At 48.9% G+C, this 27,202-nt stretch overlaps 6 protein-coding genes across 7 annotated transcripts; 2 read left to right on the forward strand and 4 right to left on the reverse strand.

The window, feature by feature from the left end:
- Window positions 1–4,384: 4,384 nt before the first annotated feature.
- On the forward strand, window positions 4,385–6,506 carry LOC128729289 (uncharacterized). Its single transcript, XM_053822955.1, has 7 exons — window positions 4,385–4,504; window positions 4,604–4,816; window positions 5,093–5,212; window positions 5,302–5,553; window positions 5,631–5,773; window positions 5,840–6,260; window positions 6,319–6,506. The coding sequence occupies exons 1-7, from the start codon at window positions 4,385–4,387 to the stop codon at window positions 6,382–6,384; spliced, it is 1,335 nt and encodes a 444-aa protein (XP_053678930.1). The 3' UTR covers window positions 6,385–6,506.
- LOC128729288 (cytochrome P450 315a1, mitochondrial) lies at window positions 6,409–8,866 on the reverse strand. The gene is made up of 8 exons (XM_053822954.1): window positions 8,740–8,866; window positions 8,332–8,538; window positions 8,023–8,216; window positions 7,715–7,924; window positions 7,510–7,643; window positions 7,239–7,454; window positions 6,944–7,171; window positions 6,409–6,883 (listed from the first exon to the last, which is right to left on the reverse strand). Exons 1-8 carry the CDS (start codon window positions 8,856–8,858, stop codon window positions 6,737–6,739), a joined length of 1,455 nt encoding a protein of 484 aa, XP_053678929.1. The 5' UTR covers window positions 8,859–8,866; the 3' UTR covers window positions 6,409–6,736.
- An 805-nt stretch (window positions 8,867–9,671) lies between these two features.
- Window positions 9,672–11,918, reverse strand: LOC128728647 (transmembrane protein 120 homolog). 2 transcript variants are annotated; one of them, XM_053822278.1, is made up of 7 exons: window positions 11,810–11,918; window positions 11,582–11,700; window positions 10,702–10,977; window positions 10,561–10,636; window positions 10,104–10,469; window positions 9,879–10,028; window positions 9,672–9,806 (listed from the first exon to the last, which is right to left on the reverse strand). In XM_053822278.1, exons 1-7 carry the CDS (start codon window positions 11,882–11,884, stop codon window positions 9,735–9,737), a joined length of 1,134 nt encoding a protein of 377 aa, XP_053678253.1. In that variant the 5' UTR covers window positions 11,885–11,918; the 3' UTR covers window positions 9,672–9,734. The 2 variants fall into 2 exon arrangements, with proteins under 2 accessions (XP_053678253.1, XP_053678252.1); XM_053822277.1 differs by having other exon boundaries at window positions 9,879–10,469.
- Window positions 11,919–12,691: 773 nt separating this feature from the next.
- Window positions 12,692–14,734, forward strand: LOC128728440 (run domain Beclin-1-interacting and cysteine-rich domain-containing protein-like). Its single transcript, XM_053822066.1, has 4 exons — window positions 12,692–13,671; window positions 13,732–14,097; window positions 14,169–14,322; window positions 14,400–14,734. The coding sequence occupies exons 1-4, from the start codon at window positions 12,692–12,694 to the stop codon at window positions 14,607–14,609; spliced, it is 1,710 nt and encodes a 569-aa protein (XP_053678041.1). The 3' UTR covers window positions 14,610–14,734.
- A 1,528-nt stretch (window positions 14,735–16,262) lies between these two features.
- On the reverse strand, window positions 16,263–20,405 carry LOC128728441 (UNC93-like protein MFSD11). Its single transcript, XM_053822067.1, has 6 exons — window positions 20,299–20,405; window positions 18,524–18,693; window positions 17,446–17,622; window positions 17,113–17,381; window positions 16,608–17,044; window positions 16,263–16,442 (listed from the first exon to the last, which is right to left on the reverse strand). The coding sequence occupies exons 1-6, from the start codon at window positions 20,386–20,388 to the stop codon at window positions 16,263–16,265; spliced, it is 1,323 nt and encodes a 440-aa protein (XP_053678042.1). The 5' UTR covers window positions 20,389–20,405.
- A 2,108-nt stretch (window positions 20,406–22,513) lies between these two features.
- On the reverse strand, window positions 22,514–23,852 carry LOC128728443 (dual specificity mitogen-activated protein kinase kinase 6). Its single transcript, XM_053822071.1, has 2 exons — window positions 23,192–23,852; window positions 22,514–23,125 (listed from the first exon to the last, which is right to left on the reverse strand). Exons 1-2 carry the CDS (start codon window positions 23,850–23,852, stop codon window positions 22,641–22,643), a joined length of 1,146 nt encoding a protein of 381 aa, XP_053678046.1. The 3' UTR covers window positions 22,514–22,640.
- Between the last annotated feature and the right edge of the window lie 3,350 nt (window positions 23,853–27,202).

Genomic DNA, 27,202 nt, shown 5'->3' on the forward strand with positions numbered 1-27,202 from the left:
AAGTCTAATAATAACGTACATACAATCGAAAATGATACAAATGTTCATTAACTTAACTAACTTCAACAACAATAAAAACAAGAATACTTAAAAAAAACTATGTACAAACAACTACATATTAATTAATGATAGTAATTAATTATACAACTAAATATTAATAAATAACCAAAAACAAAACAAATTAAACATGACAGTTTGGACATGATAAATTATTATGCTTTTACAATACTATATATAAATTGTCTAAAGTGTTGGCATTCAACATAAATCAAATGCGATCGATCTATTTTGAACATAAAATATATATAGACTTTCACATGTTATCGAACATCTACTAGACTAGTTGTATAATAGTCGTAGTTTTATATCTTAGCATAGCTATTTCAATTTTCATTATATAAATGTTTGTTATGTTTTGATGCTTTTTTACATTAGTTTTTGATTATTTTTTTGTTGCATGTAATATGTTTTCTATTAGTTTTTGATTATAACATTGTTACATGTTACATGTATAGTAATTTAGTTTAGAGATCTAGTTTTAGAATTGTTTACATTTAAATTGAAAGTTGTCTAACTAACACAGCTTGTTTCCCTTTGATTTGTACTAACTATTAACTTTTCTTCATTAAACATTTGCCAAAAATAACTCAACTCCAAACGATGCATCGACGGAGATAGAGCTGGGCATTTGAAAAATAATCATGCTTTCGAATGGCAAACAAACTGTGCTTCAACATGCCACTCACAGTCGTCTTTAATATTTATGCTTTTATTCCATCGCGACGGCGCGGTGCCAAGCGGGAGCCCGCGGAAAGCAGGGGGGAAGAAAACGATGTAGAAAACATCCAGTCCGTAATGTGAATGATAAACTCGTTTCCTATCAATTCTTGTGAAATTCAACGTATCAAATCATTTCAACGACAGTTTTCCTCTCCACCCGCGTCAGTGAGCCGTCCACGATCCATCTCGAGACCCCGCGCGCCAGAGCGAGAGCGCACGAGTGCGAGCGAAAGAGAGGGCCGCCTCTGCCGCGACCCTCTTCCAGGGACCGCTCTTGAGATTTATGTTATTTTTAATGCTCTGTTTTCCTGTTTTATGTATCTTTGTTTTCAAGAATTTATGTCAGCTCTTCCGAACTTCCCCGCTGCCCGGCGTGCGCCCCTAGCCCACAATCCGGTGGCCCTTCGCTTGGCACACGCTCTCGCGCCATCTCGTTCGCACGCGATGCACCATCCTGCTCGCACCATGTCCTATTATGGGCACGCTGTCTCTGTCGAATTCGGTTCACTCTCTCGTTTATACTCGTGCAGCCGAGATCGCCGCTGATAGCGAAACCGAGCGCGCGCGCACGCACACATCGAACCATGGCCATAGGTAATATGGCGCACCCACACGTGCGCACCTGCACGCGAGCGCACAAGGTGTATATAGTGCGCCACGCTTGGTATACATCAGTGGCTCGGTGGTGTTAGTGCGTAGTCTGACGCAATAAATGCAACACGCGCGCACACCAGCGCAATCGGTGGGTGTGTGTGTGTGTGTGCGTGCGCGAGTGCGCTTGTTTGCATGCGATTACTAAGCTCTTTTCCTTCACCACTCCTCACCAACCCACGTTCTTCTTCCACTCCACCTCGTTTCACTCTTCCCGGCACAACCCCACCCCCACCTCATGAACCTAGCCCACCAATTCATCCATCCCATCATCGCCCGCTCTTACCCCTCACCCCCATAACTTGGCGTGTAACATAATATTCCATTCGTCTCCCCCCCCTCCCCCTCCCCCTCCCACCGATCGACACTCCTGCCTCTTTGCCAACAACCCCTCCCTCTACCTCTCCGGTGTTCCTCCTGCTGCTGCCGATCCATCGAAGCCCTTATATACGATGGCAACGTGCATTACACACCGATACATAATTTAATAACAGCAAAAGAGCGAAAGAAAGACGTGAAGTAATCATAAATTCCTGAAAAATTGAATTATTTGTTATGTGTGCGAAATAATTCAATCTGCTTTCTAATGAAAAGGGACTTCAGCATTCAACAACAACAAAAAAAGTTGCAAAATATTTCAACTTTATGTACAGATACTGCCAGCCGAATGCAGTGAATGGATTGTTTTTTGTTCTACTGGTGTACGTTTCGTGTGGCCCTAAATCGACGGGGCGGGTTCTAGGGCGCCCAGGCACGTGAGGGAGACATTCGGGGTGGGAAAGGGCCGTTGTGTTTGATTACATCAATGCATATCAAGCACGAGCGCGATGTTTCAAGAAACGTAAATATTGCGCGCAAATGGGGAGAGAACCAAAACCGTCTCCCACAACGCGCGTTTGTGTCCTTACCAGCCTTCGAAGGCATCGCGGTAGTCCTTTCCGAAGTGCAATGTAACGGTCATCCACACCAGCACGAATGGGTGTGTGGGTTATCGTTGGTCATATTTGGGAGGCTCTCAGCTGTGGATCCTGGAGGTTCGGGTTGACCAGAACGTCCGGACGATGTCAGCTTTAAGCGTGCCGTTGAATATTGCCGCTTTAATTCGCAGCCGATGATGTTCCGACGTCGGCTCTAATAAGATTACTCCAGCATCCTTCAGGCCTGAAGTGCGCCCTATTATGAGACCACATATTAAAAAGAAATGATGACTTCGTTCGACTTCGAGAGTCCTGGCAGATTGGTGGAGCGTTGGAGAGTTCGTTTCGCCGACTGGTGAGGATTTTTTCCTGCCTTCGTAGCGCGAGGTCAAACGAACAGCCTAGTCTGGGCTAGGTGGAAGTTCTCGGCTTTTGCCCAAGGGCATCGCGAGCACGAATCCTTACCAGTCGGTAAAATATCATCACTCTCTCGGCCAGCAAATGGTTTATTTCTAACTAAAGCTTCGAACTACACCTTTAAATCGAGGACGGGGAATTACTGCACGTTCACAAAAAAGGATGAATTGGACGTAACGTGACTAACTCGGACGTACGTCGCATGAAATTGGGGAACTAGAGAACCAAACCAACCCAACGTCTGCTCCAAAGAAGATGCTCGATTGCCGCACGGACATTACTGCTCCTAATAAGCAAGCGAGCAAATCATACTCAATTAAACGACGTCCGACCAGAAGAACCCCGGTCCCGGTTGTGTACCAGAGGGTTGGCATTCCACACGTTCGCTGGATGTAAGCGATATCAATTCAATTTGTTTTACAAGCCACTTAAGACGGCTCTCATCTTCAACCGGGCAGCCTCGCAGGCAGCAAAGTACATGACCTACATTAAGATTAGTGGTTCAAATCTCCCTCCCAGCACCGAGCGCGAGGTGGTGGTGTGTTGATGATGAAAACCACCGTACCAACGCACGAACGGAGATTGGCTCGAGCTGCTAATGATTAGCTTCATATTGTGAGCCGAACGATGGGTGATTGGAGCTGAAAACCCAACCGCTATGCGCTTGATTCGACGTCATTCATTCGGGAGGTTGTCTGCCAAGTAGAATCGATTTTTGGACCGACTCTCCGCCTGTGCTCGAGGAGCAGTGCTTTCATGGAGCACACAAGACTGGTTACAACGTTTCGCGGGCATTTGCGCGACATTCAAATTCAAACGCCCTTAAGTAACGAACTTTCAACCGGCGCAAAAGTCAAACAAGCTTACTTTTTCTTTTTATAGCAGCTGTTGCGCGAACGGGTATTTGAAAAAGCCCACTCGTTGTCAACTTTGGAACGAATTTTCAACCAATCAGCGTGCAGTGTACCGTTCGCTTTACTACCTTCAAAATGCAAATACCAACCGCGACGAAAAACTCCATTTTATTGCGGTAGATAAACCGGTTCAGAAAGTTCCCAAGAACACGCACCTACACGCGGCTGAGTTGGTGTGTTTGGTTAGGAAAGTTTGCTTTTTTATTGGTGCCATAAACAGGCACGTTTTTTAAGGCATCGTTGTTGGCTTATTTGTACCACAACCGATAAGCGCTGGTCAAACGATCGCAGCTAGATTGTAAAAGTCGCCAGAAGAGCCTGCGTGGGTTGCGTGTGTTTTTTTAACAGTTCTCTGTGCGGGTGGCGAATGCAGGCAGAAAGCGTTGCAGCTGTTGAGCAAATTTTTCACCTCAACTTCCGGTACATTATGCATCTGATTCTCTCTTCAGATAAGTGCACAATAGGCGTATTTCGTGTTTGAATTTCGCGCTCGACCGTCAGCTAGCAGACGAAGTTTGAACGCTCGCCGACATTGCGTGCGATAAGTGTTCACTCGTTTTATAGCAAACTGACAGCTGCGCAGTGATAACGCGCCATGACATGTGCGGTGGTGTACGAGGGCGGTAAAATGTTTACAAATAATCGATAATTCAAGCTGCTGTGTGGCACGCGACGGGTCGTATCTCGCTCAAACCAGCTGCATCTATGGCAGCAGAGGTCACTTCGGGTGACACGATGGAGGAACCGGTGGAAAAGTGCAGCTGCTCGTCGCAGCAGGCGGACACCCTTGCCCAGCTGAGTATCCTTGAACAGGCCAACGAAACCGTAAGTAACTAATGCACTAAAAAATAGCGATTTCACTAGCGTTATCCTTTTGCTTTTTCGACCACGCTACAACCCCACGTTTCACATCATATTTTTTAGCTACAAAAAAAGCTCGACGGGTACGTGCGGGACAACGAGAATCTGGTTATTAAGTACGCGTTCGTCGAAAAGAAGGTACTCGACCTGAAGGCAGTGGTCGAGGAGAAGGAATCAAAGATCAAAAAGCTCGACCATGAAGCCAGCGGTCTGCAGCGCCAGATTGGCACGCTCAAAGCGGAAAAGGCTAAGCTGCAGAAAAACATCGAATCGAAGGTAATCCCTGATGGATGGCTGTGAGGGATTAGGGCTATCCCCAATAGTAATAGTGTTGTGGAGTATACTCAGCTTGTGATATGACTCGTTCCTTCTTGGTACTTGCTAGCTCCTTCTTCCAAAATCGTGCTTTTATTGGCTTGCTTGTATGGCTTTACAGAACGCTTCTGAAAAATTAATTCGTTGCCATAAGAAGCCACGTGGCATGGGGTATTATTTACGAACGCGTTTTTAATTTCTCTTTACGTTGACGAAACTCGTGGGATACATCGCAAGCATCGGGATGTTATACGCCTTGGCAAGGACCTCGAGGGGAGTCGGCAATACGCGGGTCAGGTTGAGATTCGGCACAGTAACGTCACCTGCCGGCTGCGCCAGGAAATGACGAATCGAACGGTAGTTACCGGTTGGCACTTGGTGCCCTTTTATTAAGGTCTTTTTCGTATCCGCAACCAAATAATACAGATTATTGATAATTTTCGAAGCACCTCGAGACGGAAGTGGCTAATTTGCGTCAACAGTTATTGCAGCACGTTATCGCGGAGGAGACGCACCAAGCGAGCGAGCAGGTGGCGGAGATGGAGCGAAAGGTGATGGAACTGCAGGCCCGGGAAATCATGCTGAAGCACGCGAACGATGAGCAGACGACTAGAATTGGAGCCTTACAACGGGCAAATGCTGAACAGCGAGATGCAGCCGACCGACAGGAGAAAAAGTACCAAACAGCAATCCAGGCGGTAAGTTTTCCGAAAAATGATAGTTCACTAGAGTCCTCTACTAATGTTTCCATTTCATCTGTCTGCTTATGGTAAAGTTGAAGGATGGTGAAGTGACAAACGGACAGCTAAGCCAACAAATAAACCAATTGCGGGAGGACTTCCAACGGCAGGTGGATCGGATCCGCGAGTTAGAGCAGCAAGTTGAAACAGCCGCTCAAGCCGCGCAGGAGTCAGTTCGGTAAGATCCATCGTATGGTGTCCATGCACAGCCTTCGCTTATTAATGTGTTTCGCATTCGAAATAGGATGGAACGGCTTGTGGCCGATCAGCAGGTCGAACTGGAGCAGATTGGTGCCACACTTGACGAACACCGAAAAGAGCTAGAGGGACTGAAAGCACGTGAGCTCGAACTTCTGGCCCTGAACAAGGACCTCAGCGGTGTCAACTGCCTGTTGCAGCAGGAGATCGCTTCCCAAGAAGCGAAGACTATCGCGATAACGCTCGAGTACGGCAAATTTGTCACCGTTTGTCAGGAATACGATACACAAATCGCCAGCCTGGCCGGATCACTTGCTGTTGAACGTCAGAATCGAGCAGAGGAGCGTCTACTAATGGCGAAACATATCGCTGATCGAACAAGGAAGCTAGAACAAGCCGAGGGTTCCCTACAGCAGACGCTGAATGAATTGGAGGCCAATCGGAAGAAGTACTTTGCGCTCGCGAAGGTAAGCAATTTTCTGGTTCAATTGACTGGCGAATTTCTGAAGTTTTGTTTTGTTGCAGGACTTTAAGCGCGAAATGAAAAACGTTCGCCATGTTGTGGACGCTAATATTGGACAGCAGCAGTAAAGAAAAGAAATGCTATTTTTGCCTTCGGGAATGTATTTATTTATTTAAATGAGAAGTTAATACAACGTGAGTACACGTATCAGATCTCTGAGCTTCCGAGGGCGATATTGCGAAGCAAACAAACCTATCATTATTCTATAGGGATTTTCTGATGCAATGGCATGAGGAAAACATAAAATATAACAATGAACAACATTAAAAAAACCCATGGCTTATACGAATCATACGTATCGAACGGGTGGTAACAATTAAAAGCGTGCTACTAATGCTTGTACGTGAGGTATATATGTGCTTAGGTAAAAAGTCTAAATTTCTGCGCAATACTTAAAAAACGATAGTCGAATAAGGCATTTCACTTTGTGGGTAATAGAAGTGGAGTGAACTGAACCTTCACCGGTTTGTTCGGCACTGTGATGAGCTTTAAGATCGGTTTGATCGACTTCTGCACCTTCTGCTCGTCTTGTTTGCCATCAGGGGTGAGCTCAAATTTCGTCAAAATCTGTGGAAAGCCCAATTTTTAATGCACAGAATACGTCAGCCTCAGTAGATGCGCACTTACCATTGATAGCAGGTAATGCATCTGCAGCTGAGCGATCTTCTGTCCGATGCACGATCGAGCCCCGATCGCGAATGGAAGCGAGGCAGACGGTGTACTATCCGGGCTGTTGGAGGAGTTGGCATCTCCAGTCTCTTTAACCCGCTGCCAACGATACGGATTGAAATGTGTCGGATCGCGGAAGTACCGGTTGTCTCGACCGGCACTGTACAGTGACAGCAGCACCAAAGTCTGAAAAAAAAATAAATTGTTAGTACTTCCGATCGACCACTAGATGACGCCAGTGTCATCCACTCACATCCTTCGCTAATGTGTAACCACCGAACGTTGACTCTTTCTCAATGAACCGCCCAATAAAGGGTGCCACCGGATACAGACGCAGTGTCTCACGGACGACACCTTTGATTGCAGTACTCTCGAGCCCGCCCGACTCTACCACGTCAGCTCGTACCAACTCCTGCATTTTCGGGTTACCCGCGAGAAGATGCAACGCCCAAACGGTTGCGAACGCGGTCTGCAAACATAAATCAGATTTAGCAACCAGATCATTCAAACATGTAAAAATGTACCGTATCCCCGGCAGCAATGATAAAATCAGTGAAAACACGCATCATCATTGATCTGGTTAGCTTCTCGGCCATCAGCGTGAGCAACCCTTGTCCTTTGGAGGAGTTTGTCAAGCCAATCTCGATGATAGCGTTTGCTGAGATAAAGAAGGAAGGAAGTTGAGCGTGTTAGTCGAAAATAGCTCAAACATGGGATCATTTGTGCTACCTAAGCGTATTGTTTCCGGTACAACTCGCTCGAATTTCTGCCAAGCTTGCACGTTCAACCGGTCCGCGATAGCCGGTGGGATGTTCATCAACTCCGAGCTACAGCGGAAGATATCATATACCACTCTTGAAAAGCGCTCCACTAGCACGCGGAAGTCAGTGGATTCCTGACATCGCTTAAAAGACTCCCCCAGCATCACGGCCAACACCACTGCCGGAAGAAAGATAATGCGCAACGAATGTATTAATTTACTATTGCATAGGTGTGGCAAACTGTCTGGAATATGCCACGTTTGACGTGCTACCTACCCTCGACCGACCACTTGTACAGGAAGGACTCGATGCCCTCGAACGGGGCGGCCGTGAGCCTTTGGTCGGCCCGTTGTTGGATGGCCGCCACCTTAGCCTCACATACACCACGAATCGGTTGCTCCATCCAATCGAACTCCTTCAGCATCGGTTTGTTCAAAATCTGGCGAGACTGCAGCCATTCTGAGCCATCCCTGGAGGTGTTTGGAATGCGAGGAATGAGAAATCGGTCCCAAAGCCCGGTGTTTTTGTAAACAATTGATCAACCCAATCGCGATAAAGCTCGCACACACCCACCCTCACACTTACATGAAAAACAGACCACGCTGATAGGCGTGTTTACGGTTGAAGTACGTCCAAGATTCTGGTAGCGGATGGCGCGGATATGGCCCTTCCAGCTGGAATGTCCGGCGCATTAGGATCGGGTCCCGAACGAATACGGCCTGCTGAGTGCCGATCTGTATCCGGAACAAGTCCCCATACCGGTCGTGGTACTCAGAGATGCGCCGATGTAACCTGTGAACAAGGTAGCGGTGGATAACGTTACCGGTTTAAATCGGTTACCGTTCAAATAGCGAATTAAATTCTACAACGCAACGCAAACGGTTAAAGGCTAGTAATCTACCCTAGACCACAACGAATGGGGCTGGCCTAATCGCGAGTCGTTGCACGTTGCGCTATGCGTTAGTAGTTCGATTTGCAACGGAATGCACTTACTCAGCAGGTTTTCCAAGGTGGATGATGTCGTTGAGCATACCGAGCAGCGGGATTCGCCGGGGACCCGGCATTTCTCGGTACGGCCTGGGTTTCCCAGAAAAGGGTGCACGCTGCAGCATCGGGAACCGGCTCGGACCGGGCCACGACGATGGCCGGAACATCTGCGGAACACTGACACAACGGGTCAACATTTGTGTTGGAACAAACGGGAACGGCACAAATAAACACTACAACACGCACCGGTAAGACTGAGACTGAGATCGGTGGAATGAAACCGAAACCGGGTCCCCGGGTGTAGATAAGGTATGTGCATGGTTTTATTTTTGTTCGTTTTTCTCTTTGGTATCCGCTATGGAGAGAAACGATCAATCTTGACAGCTGCGGGTCACGCATGATCAAGCGGAACAATCAAGATCTTGATTATTTGCATTAGTTACTACCGAAATTTTTTTAATTGTGTAGCTACATTGAAATGCAAACGTGCTCTACTTTATGTAGCATTCGAATGATTCAGATCTTTAAATGAAACAAGTAATATTTGATATAACACATGCTTTGATCGTTACAAATCATATGAAGATCATTTTTGACCCGTAAACGTCAAACCAAAGTTTGTTTACCTATATGTCTCACCGCAACCATATCGATTTTAAATGCGTATGCTCTACGATTAAGAGCATAAAGCGCTGATCGTGCTTGAAGGATTTAGCCGTTAACGCAATTTCGTTAACGATTAAAAAGTGAGAGATGCTAAACACATTCCAATTTTAAATTTATACCGGAATGGATGCGAAAGTTTATATTATTTACATATATTCCGTATAATCTTGCATTTCTCGCATTGAAGCACCTTTACGCCAATCTTCAGTTGATTTTTCGGAAGTAGGCCAATGCAGTTGATAGGCGCAGAAAAGATCGATTTAGAAGCAATATCGCGACTTTATTCATATAATTTTGATAAATATACACTAGCGGCGTCCAACTTCGTAACAAATTTACTTGGATTTCACAGAATCTACAGTACGGTCTGCTTTGGCAGACGACTCGCTTTCATCCTTCGTTGGTTGCTGCAGAAAAAAGGAGGATAAGGATGCAATTGAGGAATCAAACTATCTACAACGGCCTTATCCATCACCTACCCGCCCTGTCGTTTGTCTTTTCGATGCGATCAAACTCATCAATCGGTATCGGTTCTCTGTTCGCTCGCTCTGCTTCTGCAGTATAACAAGCAGCGTGGTAGCGGTGTTGCCAACGAACAGTATCAGAAACAGAATGCTTAGCACGGGTATCTGCGGAATGCGAGAGAAGGTTACTATCGAGCGGACTGATTGCAAAGGAATGGAGCCCCACAAAGGACCTCCTACCTGCCAGGTCGCGTCCGAGTGCTGCGTCAGATGGTAGAGCGTCCAGGCGTTATAGAACTGAAACAGATATCCGGCAAACAGGAACGGGAAGAGAAACTTGAGCCCGCGCCACATCCACGAGTGGAAGCCCTCGATCGTGATGTCCATATTATGCCGCTCACCAAGGGCTTTCAGCCGGTACAGCACTCCTTTCTGGTAGCGGAACTGCATGTACTGCACCAGGCTGATGTACACGTTGAAGTACATGAATTGGGAGCGGAACAGCTGCCAGGGTTCACCCTGCGGCCACACGAGCAGCACGCCGGCACAAACGGTTGAAATGAAGTGGTGCAGCCTCCACCAGCCCTTTATCCGCGACCCGTTCACCTGGTGGAGGAGTAAGGTGTGTCATTCGTCGCGCCCTCCAAGGTGAGAATTTGAATGATGTCGGCTTCGTCATACGGCCTTTCGGGTTTACCTTTAGTATGGACTCCCGTATCGTGAGCGTGCAGTAGTACCACACCAGCAGGAAGAGAAACACCAACTCCAAAGCTCTGTGGGAAAGAAACGTTACTGAAGCTGTCCTTCACGTGCTCCTCCCTATACACCTGAGACGTACCGGTAGTTGAACAGAATGTTCAGAAACGACAGCAGCAACCCGATCACGTTTAGGATCAGCTTGAACTTTTCATACTCATCCTTGTACCGGATCTTGTCGTTGCGGTTCAGGATAGACACATTCACGTCCCCCAGGATGATCTTCAGATACTGGCTGTTCTGTTGTGGCAGGCCCTGTTCAATCTCGTGGATCTGCGCTTTGCGCTTCATCATATTTTTCTGCAACAACGTCGACATTTCCCGCTCTTCCGGTGTTTTGTCCTCTTTCGCCAGGTATCTGTGTGCAGCGAGGTATGGTGCGTAAGCGATCGGTTAATTTGGCTCAAAACATCATTAGGCATTTGTCTTTTTTTTTGTTTTGTTTCGTGCAAATTAGCTGCTTTCGATCACGTCACATAGTTGTAATTATGGTTACGCAAACCAGTTGGTGCGTCCTTGTCGCGCAAGCAGCACGCGGTTGATGGCGTAAAAGTCATACAAGTACGTTCGGCGCAGGCACTACAGCCCCGTCCGTTAATTATCGTATGGTTTTCGTTTTGCATTGACATTGAAAAAAGAAAACAGCTTTATCATGGGCGCTGTGGCAATGATTAGAGTGGCTCAGCCGATCATTAAAAAGTGGCCTATAATGCTGCCGCGATTGATATCGAAAATATTTACAATTGCACGGAGCATCCCTCGCCCAATCGCTTAAACGATACCAAAAACGGGCGATAAGCAGAGTTCAATTTAATCGATACACCTCGGTTAGAGTCCAAAGTTTATCTTATCGCCCACCTGTTGTTTTTGTGCATACTATTAGCATAGCTCGCATTGGGGGTTCGAGCGCGCGAGGTGCTGGGAAGGAAACGGGTGGGATATTCGGGGACAAAATTGCTTACGCTTTTAGGTTTTTCGTAATTTGCCGCATCCGGTAGCGTTGGTGCTGGATCTGTTTTGTGCATTTTTCTTGCATTTCCTCGAGGCGCTCGTGCAGCTCCTGGTATGATTGATGGGCGGCCTGCAAACGTGCAAGAGTATCGATTAGGGTACCGCAAACTATTACATGAAAAAGCAGTCGACCAGACACCACCAACAACAACAACAACAAACTAAACGATTCGGTTTACCTCCAGGCTCCGGAATTCGTCCGATAGCTCAGACCATTCTTTATCCAGCTCACCGAACTCCGCCGACACCGACATTATTACTTCAATATAACCGACAGCGGTTCGCTGTTTACGGGACGCGAGTGCAAAACCACTTGTTATCCTTTAGCTGGAAACACGTATTAAAGGGTGCAAAAGTGGGGCCTTAGGAAGCGATTATGGCTACCGCAGTACGAAACCGGCCAGGTTAGACCATGGCCCGGCTTGGGTGACCATATTGGATTGCAAATCGGACAGTAGCGGGTATGGTTGTTGGTCACGTGCTAGTGGCGGTTGATGGGCTTTTCTTTGCTGCACAAGCCGCGTCCTGTCACACATTTTGTGCCTTGTTCTGTGGACTGAAAGTCAGCTTGGTGCAACCTTCTCAACTCAATATCTAAAGTGTATTTACAACTGATTGGGAAAGGTTAGCTGAACCAGCAATGATGCTTATTTAGCTTGGCAGAACAAGACGCTTCCCAATGCGTACGATGCGGTATTATTTTTTCACAAGCGTACATGGGCTCTGAACATCAAATTGAAAACACTGAATCACGTCGTGAAACCTAATAGTCCTGTGAAGATGTCAAATGGTGTTTTGCCGTTATTAGTGTGCTGTCAACCGTCGCAACCAGTGACGCACGGATTTGACTCCCCCGCTAGCCTTGGAATGCGAGCAAAGCGAGTGTGCTTTTAGGTGTGTTGATAAACAAGCAGGTACGTGAAAGTATGTCCAGCTCGTGTTGCGGCCACATTCAACCGACCGCGATGGAAATCTAGACCATCGAGTGTCTGCCAACGCGAATGGTGGTGAAAACATTCACGTGGAGCATGAACCATCAGAGTTATGGGTGTGTCACAGGTATGGCGAAACGATCGTGCAGTGAGGAGTGTATGGCTACGACCCCGTCGAGCCCACTGTCAACCCGTCGATCCTCAAGTGCCCCCAGTCTGATAGATCACGAATCCGAGATGGCCCTTGTAATACATCGTCACACCAACGCCACACGCATCCCATCCTTCAACTACCACGACGGTATCAATCAACCTGCTCCATCAACAACGCCCCAAGCGGTGAGTCGCGCAGTGTCACCCTCGGGACCGGTGGAGTACGGTGAGCTCCAACACCAGGTGACGCCACCGTGCAAGACCCCATTCCGAACCGTGCCGATGGGCTTTCTAGATGATCTCGTCCCACAGAAGGGGCGTCGATTGCGCAAACACTGCCACGAGTTCGAACCTTACGAAGGACACTGTCGAGCGGATTCACCACTCGAGCGTATCCACCCAGAGCAGGGCTGTATGCCTATACTGCGTGCGGTTTACTTCTCGCGCAATAATAACGATCTGGATAAGGAGAACGCCCACTTTAAGCTGGCTGAGGCGCTAATTTCGACGTTTGAGCTGCTTAAGTGGAAGAGCTACTTGAGCCGATCGTCGAGCGAGGTGTCCCACTTAGATTGGGAGGTGGGAACGGCAGCGGTAGAGCAGCAGCTTCCAGGATCTGACGAAGGACGCGTTGACGAACAGGATCGGTCGGATGAAAGCAGCGAAGCGATCGAGGCGAAGGAGAACACCTGCGATTTGCGCACGTACTCAGCGGAGGAAATCGCGATCGGGCTTTTGAACAAGTTCCAGGATCGTCAACTGCCTTCAGCGGGTGACTTCCTGTGGTTGGTGTCGGAACAGGACGCTCCACAGAAGCTGCTACCGGTACCGAGCGGTGGTGTCGTCGATCCGGACGATACACAATCGCCTGATGCCGGAACGCTTATCCGTGGTACGCAAGAATGGGCACCTCCAAGACCGCAAGCCATCTTCACGTACAAACCACCACCACTCGAGTAAGGTTTTTTGGCGTCCCGGACTCTCCAAGATTCATAATCGTTCACTTTCTCCCACAGACGCCGCGTGCAGATAGCCCGTCAGGGTAACCGATGCGAAGGATGTGGCACCAAGGTGAACCTGGCGTACCTGAGCCGCTACCGTTACTGTCATTACACGGGCAAGTATAACTGCTCCGGTTGTCACAAGAACCAGATGGCCATTGTGCCGGCACGCGTCATTCAACGGTGGGACTTTACCGTACTTCCGGTGAGCGTGTTCGCGTACCGGGTGCTGGGTGACATCTGGAGTACGCCTCTCTACCTCGTGAACCACCTCTATCCGGAGCTGTACGGTTTGGTCAAGAGCCTACGGTTGGTGCGCCAGGCGAGAGTGAACCTGAAGTTCGCGAAGGACTTCATTCTGAACTGCCGCTACTCGGAGAGGTTTGTTGGGCACTTCCAGACATTCACGCAAACCACGTGCGTTCGTTCATGATTGCATTGTATTTCCACAGCACGCGTCACGTCTTCCAGGAAGTGCCTGAATACTTTACGTCCGATTTCGACAAGTGGTCGATGGCGGACTTCCTTGCGGTGAAAAGTGGTGCCCTTCAGCGACTGCTCGCATCGATCGAGTCCCGTTGCGAAGCGCACATCCTGTCGTGTGAGGTACGACACGCGTGACGTTTCCTTCTACCGTGCTTTTTTTAATCCTGTTTTGCTTCTCCATTCTCACTCCTACGCAGCTCTGCCTCGGACGTGGGTTCGTGTGCGAAAAGTGCATTGGTGGTCGTGCGGGGAGGAATGTTTTGTTCCCGTGGCAACCGAAGGTGGTCCGATGTGAGGAATGCGGGAACTGCTATCATGGTGCGTGCTGGCGCAAGGATAAGAGCTGCGATCGATGTGACCGGATCCGGCGACGGCAGACTACTGCTGCAGAGGGGCCGCCACCATGACCGGGTCAGCGACCTTTGCGAGTTGTGAGGAGATCGACTTTAGAAGCTTACGGAGCGCGTGATGGGGAAGGAGGAGTAATTTTGGAAATTTTTAAACAAACCACACAGCCTACCCATGACCGGAATGGCAGTTATTTACATGCTTGAAATATATATACACCCTTATTTACATAGCACGAACGCCGGTGTATATCGCAATTCATTGCGCGGTGGGTTCTGCACGCCGTGAAGGGAGTGGATGGGAGGGGATGAACAAGAGCGAGACTGAGAGAGAGAGAGAGGGAGAGCGAGAACGAATCGAGATGTATGTGACCTTCTCTAGCGATGGTCGGTGACGGTAAGTTAGGATGGTCTGATGGCTTTTGCAGTAGGCTTCATGGAGTCAGTCGTTCGTGCACGATAGACGGAATCAAACGGAACTACTGCACCCGGATAGGATGAAGCTGCTTAGTGCTAAAGGAGACAGGAGACCGCAGGATACAGCTAGCAGGATTATGGTGAGCAGGGAATAGGGGCTTTATTTCAACATCAGCATTCAATCCACCTGTCAGGGAGTGAGAACGACGACATCTTGAGCTTCCCAGTGAAGTGACACGTGCGTCAAGTTCATCCTTGAAGTCCCGAGAAGCATCTCCATGAAGTGACCGTTTAAGTTTGAAAGTCAAGAATGTTCCAAAAATCACAAGTGTCTTCAAACGTCACATCAAATCAGTTCCAAAACCAGTAACCGAGAGAACAATACGCCTTTTTCGGTTCTTATTCGCGTACATCTTCAATCATTCTCGAGCCCCTCGTGATCAAGAACATGACGAATCGTTCATCTCTGATCGCACGTTCTCGCAAGTTTACCTCCACGAATTCCACACGGACTGACTCATGAAACTCGTGCGCTTCCGCAAACCATCCATCGCAGCACGCTCGCGGTCTCAACCACACAAGGTCAACCGGATTGCATCGCGGCTTCGAGACGTGATTTATGAAGTGCTGATGATGAGGAGGCTTGTTCGTGGATTGTGCTTCTCACATCTCAGGAATGGAACAGACAACCGTCGATAGAGGGGGGCCTCTCGGACCGCTATTTATTAATGTTTCTCCTTCCTTCGGGTTTTTTTCACCCCAAATCTCCCATCCCTAAGGCATCATCGACCCTTGCCGGTTTGATCGTGCTGTACGCGCTCACGACCCTGCTGCCCATTTCCGATGGGGCTCTTCTTCCGGCTGCGCTAGGTAACTAGGGGTTATGTAAAGCATGGTGGGATGTATGGAAATCTGAACGCTCCAGTAATGACGGATTGACTGCGCGAGGAGTTAATGCTAATGTTATCGTACATAATAGAACAAAGCGGGGCATACAATATAATAAAACAAAATTCAACAATTTCCGAGCAACTGTACAGTAGATCCCTTACAGAGGGCGCTTAAGTGTGTTGGCCGCGTCAACCGTCTTGCTGGCAGCTTGCACACCTACTCTCTGGCTCACAGACATACACGCGCTTGCCTTCTCAATCTATTCCACCCAGCGGACAGTCCCGTGTACTTCGGTGGCATCGTGATGGCAAACGGACGCTTCGGGAAGCAGATCCAACACTTCCCGAACGAGGACCCACAGCGACCTGCGGTGCACGGTCGGTCTCTCGAACCTCTGCAGCATCCTTACTTGTCGTACTCTCGTGCCATGACGGGATGGCGAAATTCGCCCAACTCCCTCTTGACGCCGAACTCCACCAGGCAGAATGAGACGGTACCGACGATGCCCAGCACTACCAGGATGAGCAGCTGAACGTGCAGCCCGCAGTAGGACGAGTAGACGAAGCTGGCCGCGGCTGCTACCGACTGGTGGGACCAAACGGGGGAAAAAATCGAGGTTAGAAACGCACGTGGAAGCAAGTTTTGTGATGTAGGAGAAGAAGAGTGGCCTCTAGACCACAAGGACGGAACAAATGTGTGTGTGTGTGTTTTTGTTGCCTTAAAGAAGAGAAAGCTCGAAATAGCTCATACCTGCGTGAACTTGAAGATAGAGAACGCTTCGGCCGGTTGATTCTTAAAGACGCCACCCAACATCGAGTAACACTGGGTGTTGAAGCAGGCGTCACCGAGACCAAGCAAAAAGGAACAGAACATCGCTGCGCCCGCACTCGGTGGCTGAATGTAGGAGAGTGCGTCTGTACTTCCGAATGGTGCCGAATTGGGCAGATTGAGGTAGATCAGGAAGTATGCGCCCAGGTGCAGGATACCACCTGTGATGACGATCGGATCACGACCACACCGAGTGGTCGTCCGGGTGCCAAGAAGTCCGAATGCGACTCCACCTAGCACCTCGCCAACACCGATGAAGACACCATTCAGACCTACGTACTGTTTAGGTGATGAACCGATCGCATTCGTGAAACCAATGCTTGAGCCGTACACGCCACTGAAGAACGACAGCGAAAGACCTAGTGGAAGAGTCGACATTTCAGTAAAAGGGGCTAACTAGCGAATGGAGACGTTCGATCAGTCTTACCGGTGTAGATGAACGTGATGCAGAGTAGCATCATGCGAGGTGTCCGGAATAGCCGAACAGCGTTAAGGAACGCCTCCATTGGACGAACTGACGAATTCTGCTCGATGGAAGCATCCTCGTTGTTGGTCGGTCGACGGAGACATCCCAACATGACGAGTCCTACGATTGCTACACCGATCAGCACGGTGAACACGATGTTGCGAGTCGTCTCATCGATGTGCGTTTTGCCCTGGAACTTGAAGAACACTAGCAAGTTGCCAAAGAACATGCTACAAGGAACAGGATGTTGTTTCATTAGATTTTTCCGATGTATGTACGACCTGTTATACGTACCTCATCTGCAGCATCGCCCAGAAGACGCCCGAGTTGCGAGAAATCGTCTCTCCGGTGCTGCACTGGGACAGATACATGCCCTGGCCGGTCCAGATAAGGGCAGCACCAGCGCCCAAAATGATGCTACATCCGTACAGGAGAATCACGTGGGGCAGGAAAAAGCTTGCCATGAAAAGGCTGCCAGAGTGCGAAAGAAAGGAAAGTAACGTGGTGTAACTGAGGGTTTTGCATTCCAATGGGCATATCTGGACTATTCTTTCTTAATTATCGAGTCTAGAAAGTCCCACTGTTTGAGTCATTCTGAATATGCGATTTTCAGAGTTTACGTTCGTCATAAAAGTTCATTTCGAGTGTAAATTATCCTCGTATTTTGCAATCACATAACAAGCATCGAACTAAAACTTATAGGCTATGACATAATAGTGTCATCTGCAGTACAGCTTGCTCAATGCCTTCTGTTACAACCCGTCTGGCTCCCTCATGTTACTCATGTTGAGATGCACGATGAGCTCGGTTTTATGGGTCGTGAATCATCTCACTGTAATGTATTGACACGATTGTTAAGATGCGTGAAACAAAGCTGGTTACATGGCAAACAAACGATATAAAGAGCGCCGTTTTGTTGGCGTCTCTTTGACACCCTTTTGTTCGAAATCAGTAACTAAACAACGAAGAGGGTACATGATGTCAGGCATTTGTTGGGTGAAAGGAAAAGGAACCTCACTGTCAAAGGGGTCCATTTCTCGATCGTCAAAGCTTTTGTGTGCCTGTTAACGTCGAAGCTAATGGATTAGTTCCTTTATCAGCTGGCTTACTCTCTGCAGGAGTTCAGCTTTCAACAGTTGAATTGCATTCGTCGAGTGAGCCATTCCTCTTGACCGTTCCCTGCGATTGAAAGTGTCTGAGGTCCATCCAAATTTTACGACCTGCGCTCAACAACTAGTTTAGCGTTCCCTTTCGACAAACTTGGGACCTTCACGATTGAATCCACAGTCGCCAGGCTCATTTGTGCCGGTTGATTGTGCCGATTGATTGCGTCTGATTGTCGCCCGAGTCGTCCTCCAGTGTCTTGGCTTACCAGTAGGTGATAGCTCCGATGGCCATCGCCAGCCGCGGTCCGATGGCGGACAGGACCGATGGCGTGACCCAGTTTGATAAAGAGAGGGCAGCATAGATAATGGCCAGGCTCGTGTATCCGTCGCCGGTGAATGAGGGCAGGTCGATCTTGATGCTGTCGATGATAGTTTGCTAGAAGAGGATGATTTGCGGAGAAGGAGGCACGATTAGTGATCGCCTGAGAAGAGGGCCCAGCGAAAAAGGATCATGCTTGGGGGATACCCAGATCCTCAAAGCAGCTTCAGTTTCAGCCGTATTTTAATCATTCCTGGGTTGTCGATTTTTGCTTACAACTAAGCTATATTGAAGTTCCTCTAGCGAGCTAAGATTCCCTATTTGTGTGCCCAGATTACGCGTAGAATTATTGCGAATTTTCTTCGCCTCGCGTAGTACGTCGACGTAATGTTTACGCATTAATGAGCGTCCCCGAATTCTGTCCCACTTCCAAGCATGAAAGGTCATCCACTTTCGGACACACCGATTAATCAACCAGCCTGACCTTGACCGCCGAAACGGGTTGAATCCGGATCTGGCAAGGTCCCGATCAACCCCACCCAACCCGGCAACCCCTGCCGCGTGGTTTTGCGCATATTAATGAGGCAACTCCAAAGAATCTCCGAACCGCGCTCAATGAAGCGTTTTTATAATCGCACCTTCTGCTCAGCCGTGACCTCAAAAACGAGTTTTCGACAAACCGTAAGTGCCGGATGCGCGTAGGTGTGCGAGGGGACTGGACTGAGATGCGGTAACATCGCAGTTGTAATCTCCCGCATGTCGACTTTCGATGTTGCATAAATCGACATCGATCGGGGTGAGGCCGCGACATCGATCGAGATTTTGCAACTGTTGTCGGACTCGCTGGGAATACTGGTCCGGGTGTCCTTGGACCTTACATTCTTTAGGGTATTTCTCCTCCTGAAACCAGTTCCACCACCGTCAAGACAGGGCGTGGGTAGAACGAGAACAATTCACCTACTTCTCGGGCGCCCACACGCTAAATCGTAGTGGGAAAGGTCCTTGAGGTCCGAATGCACCCGATCTGGAGCCGCTTATCACGCGTTGGCATTCAAAAGACTTATCGGGTACGCGATAGCTTGAGATCGATGGCCATCGGATCGATGGTCGAGTGGTGCCAGTATTTTCAGGTGGATTTATAAAACGTATGAAGTAGGTCTTTGTGATGCCGGGTTTTTTCCCGTTCTTCAAACCGCCCAAACTCGAGGGCATTAAATAAGACTTGTATTTTTTTCAGTTTAATCCGTTGTTAATTCGAACGAAGGGGTTGAAATAGTCTTCTTCTACCCTGTCAAAGCCCCCCCTCCCTCTTTCTTTCCTCTTCATTCTACCCTTTGTTGGACTTAAAGTTTTCCACCCTTTCGCGCGCACCGTGTGCATTTCCACGTGCACGACGGTTTTCCCGGCAGATCGGGACGAGCCCCTCGATTTGATCATATTTAAACAGTGGGTGCATTTCCTCCATTCCAGAGGGCGCAGGAGTTCAAGGCAATCTCCCAACGCCTATCGGTGTTATCTTGCATCAAAACAATGCATTATACACAACTGCCAGATGTCAACACGTTGTTTACAAATGGTATAAAAGTCGTGGTTTGAAAACCCCTGCCCACCGTTAGATGCCAACAACCTTTCCCTTTTGACAAGGGGGTTAGGGGGGCGTAATTGTGTTTCCTGGGTTTCTTCCCCCCTCCCTTCTTTCACCCACGCACGCAAATTACTCACCTCAATGTTGCCAAGCGTTTGAAAGGAGGTAAAGATCAGCATAAAACCGCCGCCAAGCAGCAGCACGTTCACTAAGTTCCGCTCGACCATCGTTTCCGCACGATCGCCCGCCGATTCGAAATGGAACACAAGAAAAAACAACAGCCGACAATCACCAAAACAACACGCCGCTCGAACAACAGCCCGCTGGAGAAAAGGGCGAAAACAATCAACTTCGCGCGCTCGCTCGGCTAACTGACACAACTTACTAACACCACTAGCGAGTTCGCGCGCCACGTCCGCGATCGTCGTCGGTAGGATTGCAATTGACGGCAGTCGGATCGGCCATCGGAGGGCGAACTCGAAGAGAAAGGCCTGCACGCATCACTTTCATATCTCGCGATTGGTGGCTCCCCTCTTCCGTGTGCCAGCGCCCCCTACCGGTCGGGCCATCGACGGGCTTTTGGGCAGGGTTTGGCAGCTCGCCATGTAAGCATGCGTCTAACACCTGGAAATGGCTCGTGGACGTGATCCACCGTCGTTTGAGCAAGGACATATGGCGATCCTTCCTTCCTTATTGATCATTTATTATTTGAGATTATGAAGAGATACTCGTCCTCATGGGTTGCTGAAAAAGAGCCCTAGAAGTCGGTCCATCAGTCGACATTGATTATTTAAACTCGCCAGCCTCAAACCTTTGTGAAGGCTCGCTTTTCAGGTGTTGATTACTGCACACTTTTAACCGGCAGTTGCGTGCTCGAAAACCCCTGTAATGATCAGTCACTCGCTAAAAGCGCGCCGCATAGTGGGCCGGTTAAGGGTGCGGGTGCGGACATTGCGCATTCTAGCCACTTATCACCGATTAGTGTGAAATTATGATTTCGCTAATGACGGAGTGTCTCGTGGATAAAGCTGGGGTCCATTTTAAGGCACGAGCGACATCGAGTAGGCGGGAATGAGTTTAAATTTCTGACCCTGACATAGGGCAGCGTGCGCTAAAACGGTTAACGACAAGTTGTTTGGGTTTTAACACGTTTTAACCTCAAATTTGTTATGAATTTCGAGCCAACATTGGACGAGTTCCTTCACCTGACGTTTGAATTAGTTCTAAAATAGATATTTGCGTAACTTCTGTTTCTCTATGCTAATATATTTTGCATTTAGGGTGTTTTAGTATTTTATACCTCCAAAATTTCATCTTTTTTGAGTACCGAAAAGAACCCCCTAAATTAAAGCCCATTTTCCGAGCCATGCTTATTAACGATAGGTAATTACGGTCGCGCGACTGTTGCCCGCAGTGTTTGGATTAAAAAAAAAGGTAAAACTGCACCGAAAGTGCACTTCCCCCCCAACCAACTGTTACGTTCGCGTGGGCATACCCACACATCGATTGCACCTTCGTAATCGTAGAAGCTGCATCATGCGGGTGAGTGAAACGGCATCATCGTTTCCTTTCCGTCACGATAATGTGCAACCTTTTCCAATAAAGAGGGGACGGTGGGAGAGTGTTCGAACTGCCGAAACCCGATATTACGCGCTCAAAAACTGGCTGCCTGTAACGCCACACCTGAGCCGAGCCTTTTTCTTGCGGGATGGAAATTAGCCCGCCACCCGCTCCACCGGATGCTCATTACAATTACCTACCGGTTTGCTTTTAAAGCTCCAAATAGCGCTTTCGAATCGAGCCTCCATAACGATCCGGAGAGCCACTGACAGGTATCCGGTGCAACCGGTCGAATGAACCAAGCGAATTCGATTCGAAATTTACGATCTTCGGTTCGATCGACGGGTAGTGAAGTGAGAGAAACGTCCCATGCCGCCTTCCCCGGAGGCCGTTCGACGTTTAGTCACGGCCGCCCTTTTAAACGACAGGTCACCAGATACGTTAGGATTTAATTATCTCCTGCCTGCGCTCGCGTGACGCTGGGCGACACAAGAGAAAATAATTGATGTTGTATGTTTTGAGAGCGCTGTGTTCATGCCCTTCCGCCCAACTATCTGACTCGCGCGTTTCCGACCTGACCCTACTGCCCTTCCGTTTCGCAAAAAAATAATTCTACGATACATAAACAAGCATGATGGTGATAAAACAAATCGCAATTAGCCTGAGCTGGGGGTTTCGGTGCGATACGGAGCACGTGTTTATTACTGTTATGCTTGTAATTTTAAATTAAGTAACAATGAAAACCATCCACGTCCGACGTAATAAGCCGAACGGGGCCCCGCACTACGTGTATGTGTGTGTGTTGAAACGGTCATGTGATTTTATGTTTTGTTTAACGTATGTACCTTTTTTTTTTGTTCAATATTTCCCTAACTTTATTTGTTATCCTTGCAAAAAAAAAGAAACTGTTATTTACAACTTATTCGCCCACACTCCCACCACCGTCACCGGCCAGGACACCATCCCGCTCGTCCAGTATCGCGCAGACGTATTCGGCCATATCACTGGTTTCGACCAGCTCATCCCCGGCATCGTAACGTCTAAGGAAGTCGGATGCGAGCAGCTGGTCGTAGTTGGCACGTTGCTGGTACTGCTTCTGAAGGCAGCTATTGATGAAGGCGTGTAGTTCGGCGCTAAACTCCTCCGAACCGGGGGCAGCTGCGGCTGGCAGACGGGGTGGTTCGTCCTTCACCACCTGCTTCAGCTGCTCGAAGGGCGTCCGCCAGCTCGCGTACGGAAAACGCCCAGTCGCGATCTCAACCATCGTGATGCCAAGCGACCAAACATCCGACTTGATGTCGTAGCCCGCAGTCCTGCTGCCGGATGTTGGATCGATGCGTTCCGGCGCCATGTACGGCTTGCAGCCGGCATCGATCGTTTTGGCCACCGAATCCACGAGGTAACCTACGAAGGAACGGTGATGAGCAATGAGAGTGGAAGGAGTGGACACACCCGGAACCAGACGCTTACCTGAGATGCCGAAATCGCACATTTTCACCTCCCCACGGCGATTCATCAGCACGTTGGACGGTTTCACGTCCCGGTGGATGACGCGTAGTTGCGTGTGTAGGTAATGAAGGGCACGCACGATGGCAAGGGCGATCCGGCCGAGGATGCGTTCCGGGATGGTACGGCTGGGTCGTTTATACACGACCGGGTAGAATTTGTCGACACTCGTGTCCATTACCTCCATGCAGATCCAGACATCTCCCTCACGGAAAAGCGCACCATAGAATTGGACCGTGTGCCGGCAATCGCTCGCTCGCATCGACACGTCCAGGTCCATCAGCAGCCGCTTCTGTTCCTGGGATTGCACGCCAGCCGCTCCACCACCGCCTCCGCCAGCCCCACCACCCATGCCACTCGTGACCGTTATGCGCTTGACCGCCATCACGGTGCCGGACGGTTGGTGCAACATTTTCTCCACGATACCATACGCCCCGCGGCCCAAATCAGCCAGCTTCCGAAGGTGATCCGCTTCGACGACGAACGATCGCTCGCCTACCGTGAGTGTGCCGCGCTTGTCGAGGTTACGCGGGGTGGCGCTTTCGGCGCTGTCCGGTAGGGTGCTGCTGCCGCCATTTCCACCGCCTAGCTTCACCTTCAGCCCTGTCGGTCGCCGGGAGGACATGCTGCATGCAATGGGAGGAGCGCACCGAGGAACCACTCGACGTTTTTAATTGATAGGGAGAGGAAAACCGCACCACCGCAACTGTCTCGTACTGTCTTCTTCTTCACCGTCCTGGTGGAGTGGATTGAAGCCTTCTATGCGCGGGCTGCACGTCGTTTGCTGAGGGGCATATGCCGAGGCATACCACTTGCTGTCGCGGCCACGGTAACGGCAGGAGAACTCAAATCAAATTTTAAATTAACAAATTACAGCACTCTGCACCATCAACAATACCGACCCGCACAGTTGCACACCCACACAAGCACGCGCACACTTTGGCACAGCAAACGTCAGGGTTCGTCTGCAGGAGACGAGATCGCGAGCGCGAATGGTCTGTCAGATTTTGGATTTGGTGACACTTTTCGCGCGATCTGAAAGGATCGTGATCGTGTATCGCTATCTAGGCGCTTGCTGGTGGCCTAGGGTGTCATATGAACGATTTTTCTGTGCTTGAATGCTTAATTTCACCAACATAAATAGTTATCTGACCACTTTTATCAACGTTCTCACCTCGAGCATCAACAAACTGATTTGACAGTGCTGACAGTGCTTCATATTGCACCCATGGATGCATCACTGGAGGGCTTGTGATCTCGGTAAAAAGTGAGAGCATAGGTTTAGGTAGTGAGAAATTATGCTACTAAAGTATTCATTTCTTTCTATGATGCTCAAACATGTGTATTTTTGCCGAAATTTTTTCTCCGTTTCCATTTAGCGTACAAAAGCCGATGTCGAATTATTTAAGAAAGTATCAGCATTATAGAATGTTAATTAACATCATAGAGGAGACACAACACGGCAAACATACAATCCAAAAATGTTTCAATTTTATGTTTAGTTGCATGCTGCATACAATGTTCTTCATGACTGCTTTTATTTACAAACATCGCAAAAGCCGTCATAGCTTTGGCAGACTTGAACTGTCACTGGCATAACTGCACACTCTATTGCAAAGTAGCATTTTATAGCATGACCGTTGATGAAGGAATAGTAGGCAGATATTGGGATCAAGATTAGAGCAAAAGTGAAATGTAAAGGAAATATCATAGTCTAGCGGTTCCGAGAGCAATGCTGCGTTTTATGCTCATCATTGAATTGATTTGAACTGAATGGTTATAACAGAAAAGCTCCGCAAAGCTCACTTCGTCATCAAGATGGATGAGGACAGGTGGATGCCGTTTGATAATTGATTATTCAATAGATAAACTATCACAAAAAAAGTTCGTATTGTAGATAAAATAGTTGAATTCAGTTGAAAGTCCTGGATCTGGCAACCCAACATCAAATACGTCAAATAAAATACTGTCAAAATGCTCTGCGTTCCTTCATTGCAACCTATTACAAACTTGGTGCTTTCCCTTCATTAATCTTCTTGCTGGATCCATAAACAATGAACTGACCTACCTCTGTCCCAACAGAAAGCGTCGCTTATGCTTTTTTGCTCGCGCTAATGTATACGGCAGCTGTTTGGGAGTTTCTTTCATTAATTGCCATATCCCATGGGAGGAGAGGTTTTTCACCATTCACCAGGATTTTCACCATTTTCATCGACCCCCCTGTAGCAAGCTACAGCCGCAGTTGGGCAAAAATCCAATAATTCAAAAAGCTCGATGACCCATTTTTTTGTTAGCCGACGTAAATGCAAGGGCGAGCTTTCGCTGCACCACCCTTTCCCTTGGCAGCTGTAGCGGGTGCAAAAGCGAATAGAAGGGGACGAAAGCTTGCGCCCCACCGCCCAAGTTGACGTTCGTCGCCTGTGCGCGCGTTGGCATCTTTCGCAGCAACTAAAAGCGCCTCGCGATCACGGAGCCAGCTGGGCCAAGGGTGTGCTCGCCAATCCGTGGCAGTTCAGTGTTTTCCCAGGCCTTTATGCAACCGCGTGCAGGTACGGGCGCGCGCGTTCGGAAGCCGCCACGGCTTGACGTGCTCGAAGACGGTGTACTTTCATTCGGACGAAACTTTGCCAACTCCGGACGCCAACCTGCAGGTGCGGTAACCGCTGGCCGTTTTGTTGACGAGGAGTGAAGCGTGGAAAGGGAGGGGAGGGAAATATACCGTTGTGCCGTTGTGTTGATGGGTCGGTTGTAGACCACCCTCCAATGTTGACGGGCGTTCAGTTTCAGTTTGGTCATGCCACCTCGATCGGTCCGTCGTGCGAAGTGAAAGCTCTCTTTCTTTCTCTCTCCTTCTCTTCCTCGTAAACGCCCCATACACCCACCCACCTTCCATCTTCGTGTGCATGCCCGTCACGGGCCGGGGTGCCGGAGTGCAAACATCTTTCACCTGAATCACGCGAACATCATGCCAATGTGAATGTCCTTCGGTGGCTGCGCGATCGCGCGCATGTCTGTGGGTGTCGTTTCTTTCCTGGTTTTTTGTTTTTAAGTGCAATTTTCCGTCGCACGGAAGCGATCGTGCCTTAACGCAGTGCCCTCTCCGTGTTGTGGCAAAAGGAAAAGCCACCATTATAACGGTAACGGATCGGGAAAAAGGGTTCGGATCACCAGCTGAGCAGCACGATCAGCAGCTGTGGTACTTTGGGCTCACCGCTTGCTGCAGATCGCCGTAGAAAGTACGAACGGATCCAGCACAATCAACCCAACGGCTAGCGGTGGTCCGGTCTTGTGTTTTTGTTGGAAAGAAAACGGTGCAGAGGAGAAAACCGAATCAGAAGAAGGCGTAAAAAAGCCACCCCTCTCCCCTGCCCTCCCCGTTGCTGCTTGGGGTGCTACTAGCCGAATCCCGGACGGGGCATAGGCGCGATCGTACGAAAAGTGCAACCACCGTAGGCTCAGCGTGAAAATCAACCAATCGAAAGCACAACGACACGGTGTAGGGTGGCTTGCGGAACGGTGAATTCGCTGTGTTGTGTAGAACTAGCTTAGGGGTTGTGTTTTTTTCTGCTTTGTTGCTTTCCCACCAATCAGCAGGGTAATCGAACTGTGGCACTAACGGTCGAAAACAGTGACAAAAACCACCCGCAATCGCAACGTTTACAGGTTGACAAGTTTAAAAGCTATGCACCACCATCGTAAATGCTGAAGTCCTTGGTTTTTAATGATTCGCTCGTGTGTTTGTGCGCGTTTGTATGTGTTTTTTTTCTTCTCCCACCCTTAAGCGTGCTGCATATTACAGGTGCAATCGAAAGTGCGAAAATTCCCTCGGTAAACAATCCACCGTCAGTGACATCAACGCAATCAACAGCAATTTGACAGTACAGGTGTTAACACCGGGTAAACGCATCCAGAGCGACCCGTGGGGGCGCGAATGAGCCCAGAAGAGCCCCGTTCTGGGACTCCCTTGGTGTTAAG

This window comes from Anopheles nili, chromosome X (genome assembly GCF_943737925.1).
Source record: "Anopheles nili chromosome X, idAnoNiliSN_F5_01, whole genome shotgun sequence".
Taxonomy (NCBI): domain Eukaryota; kingdom Metazoa; phylum Arthropoda; class Insecta; order Diptera; family Culicidae; genus Anopheles; species Anopheles nili.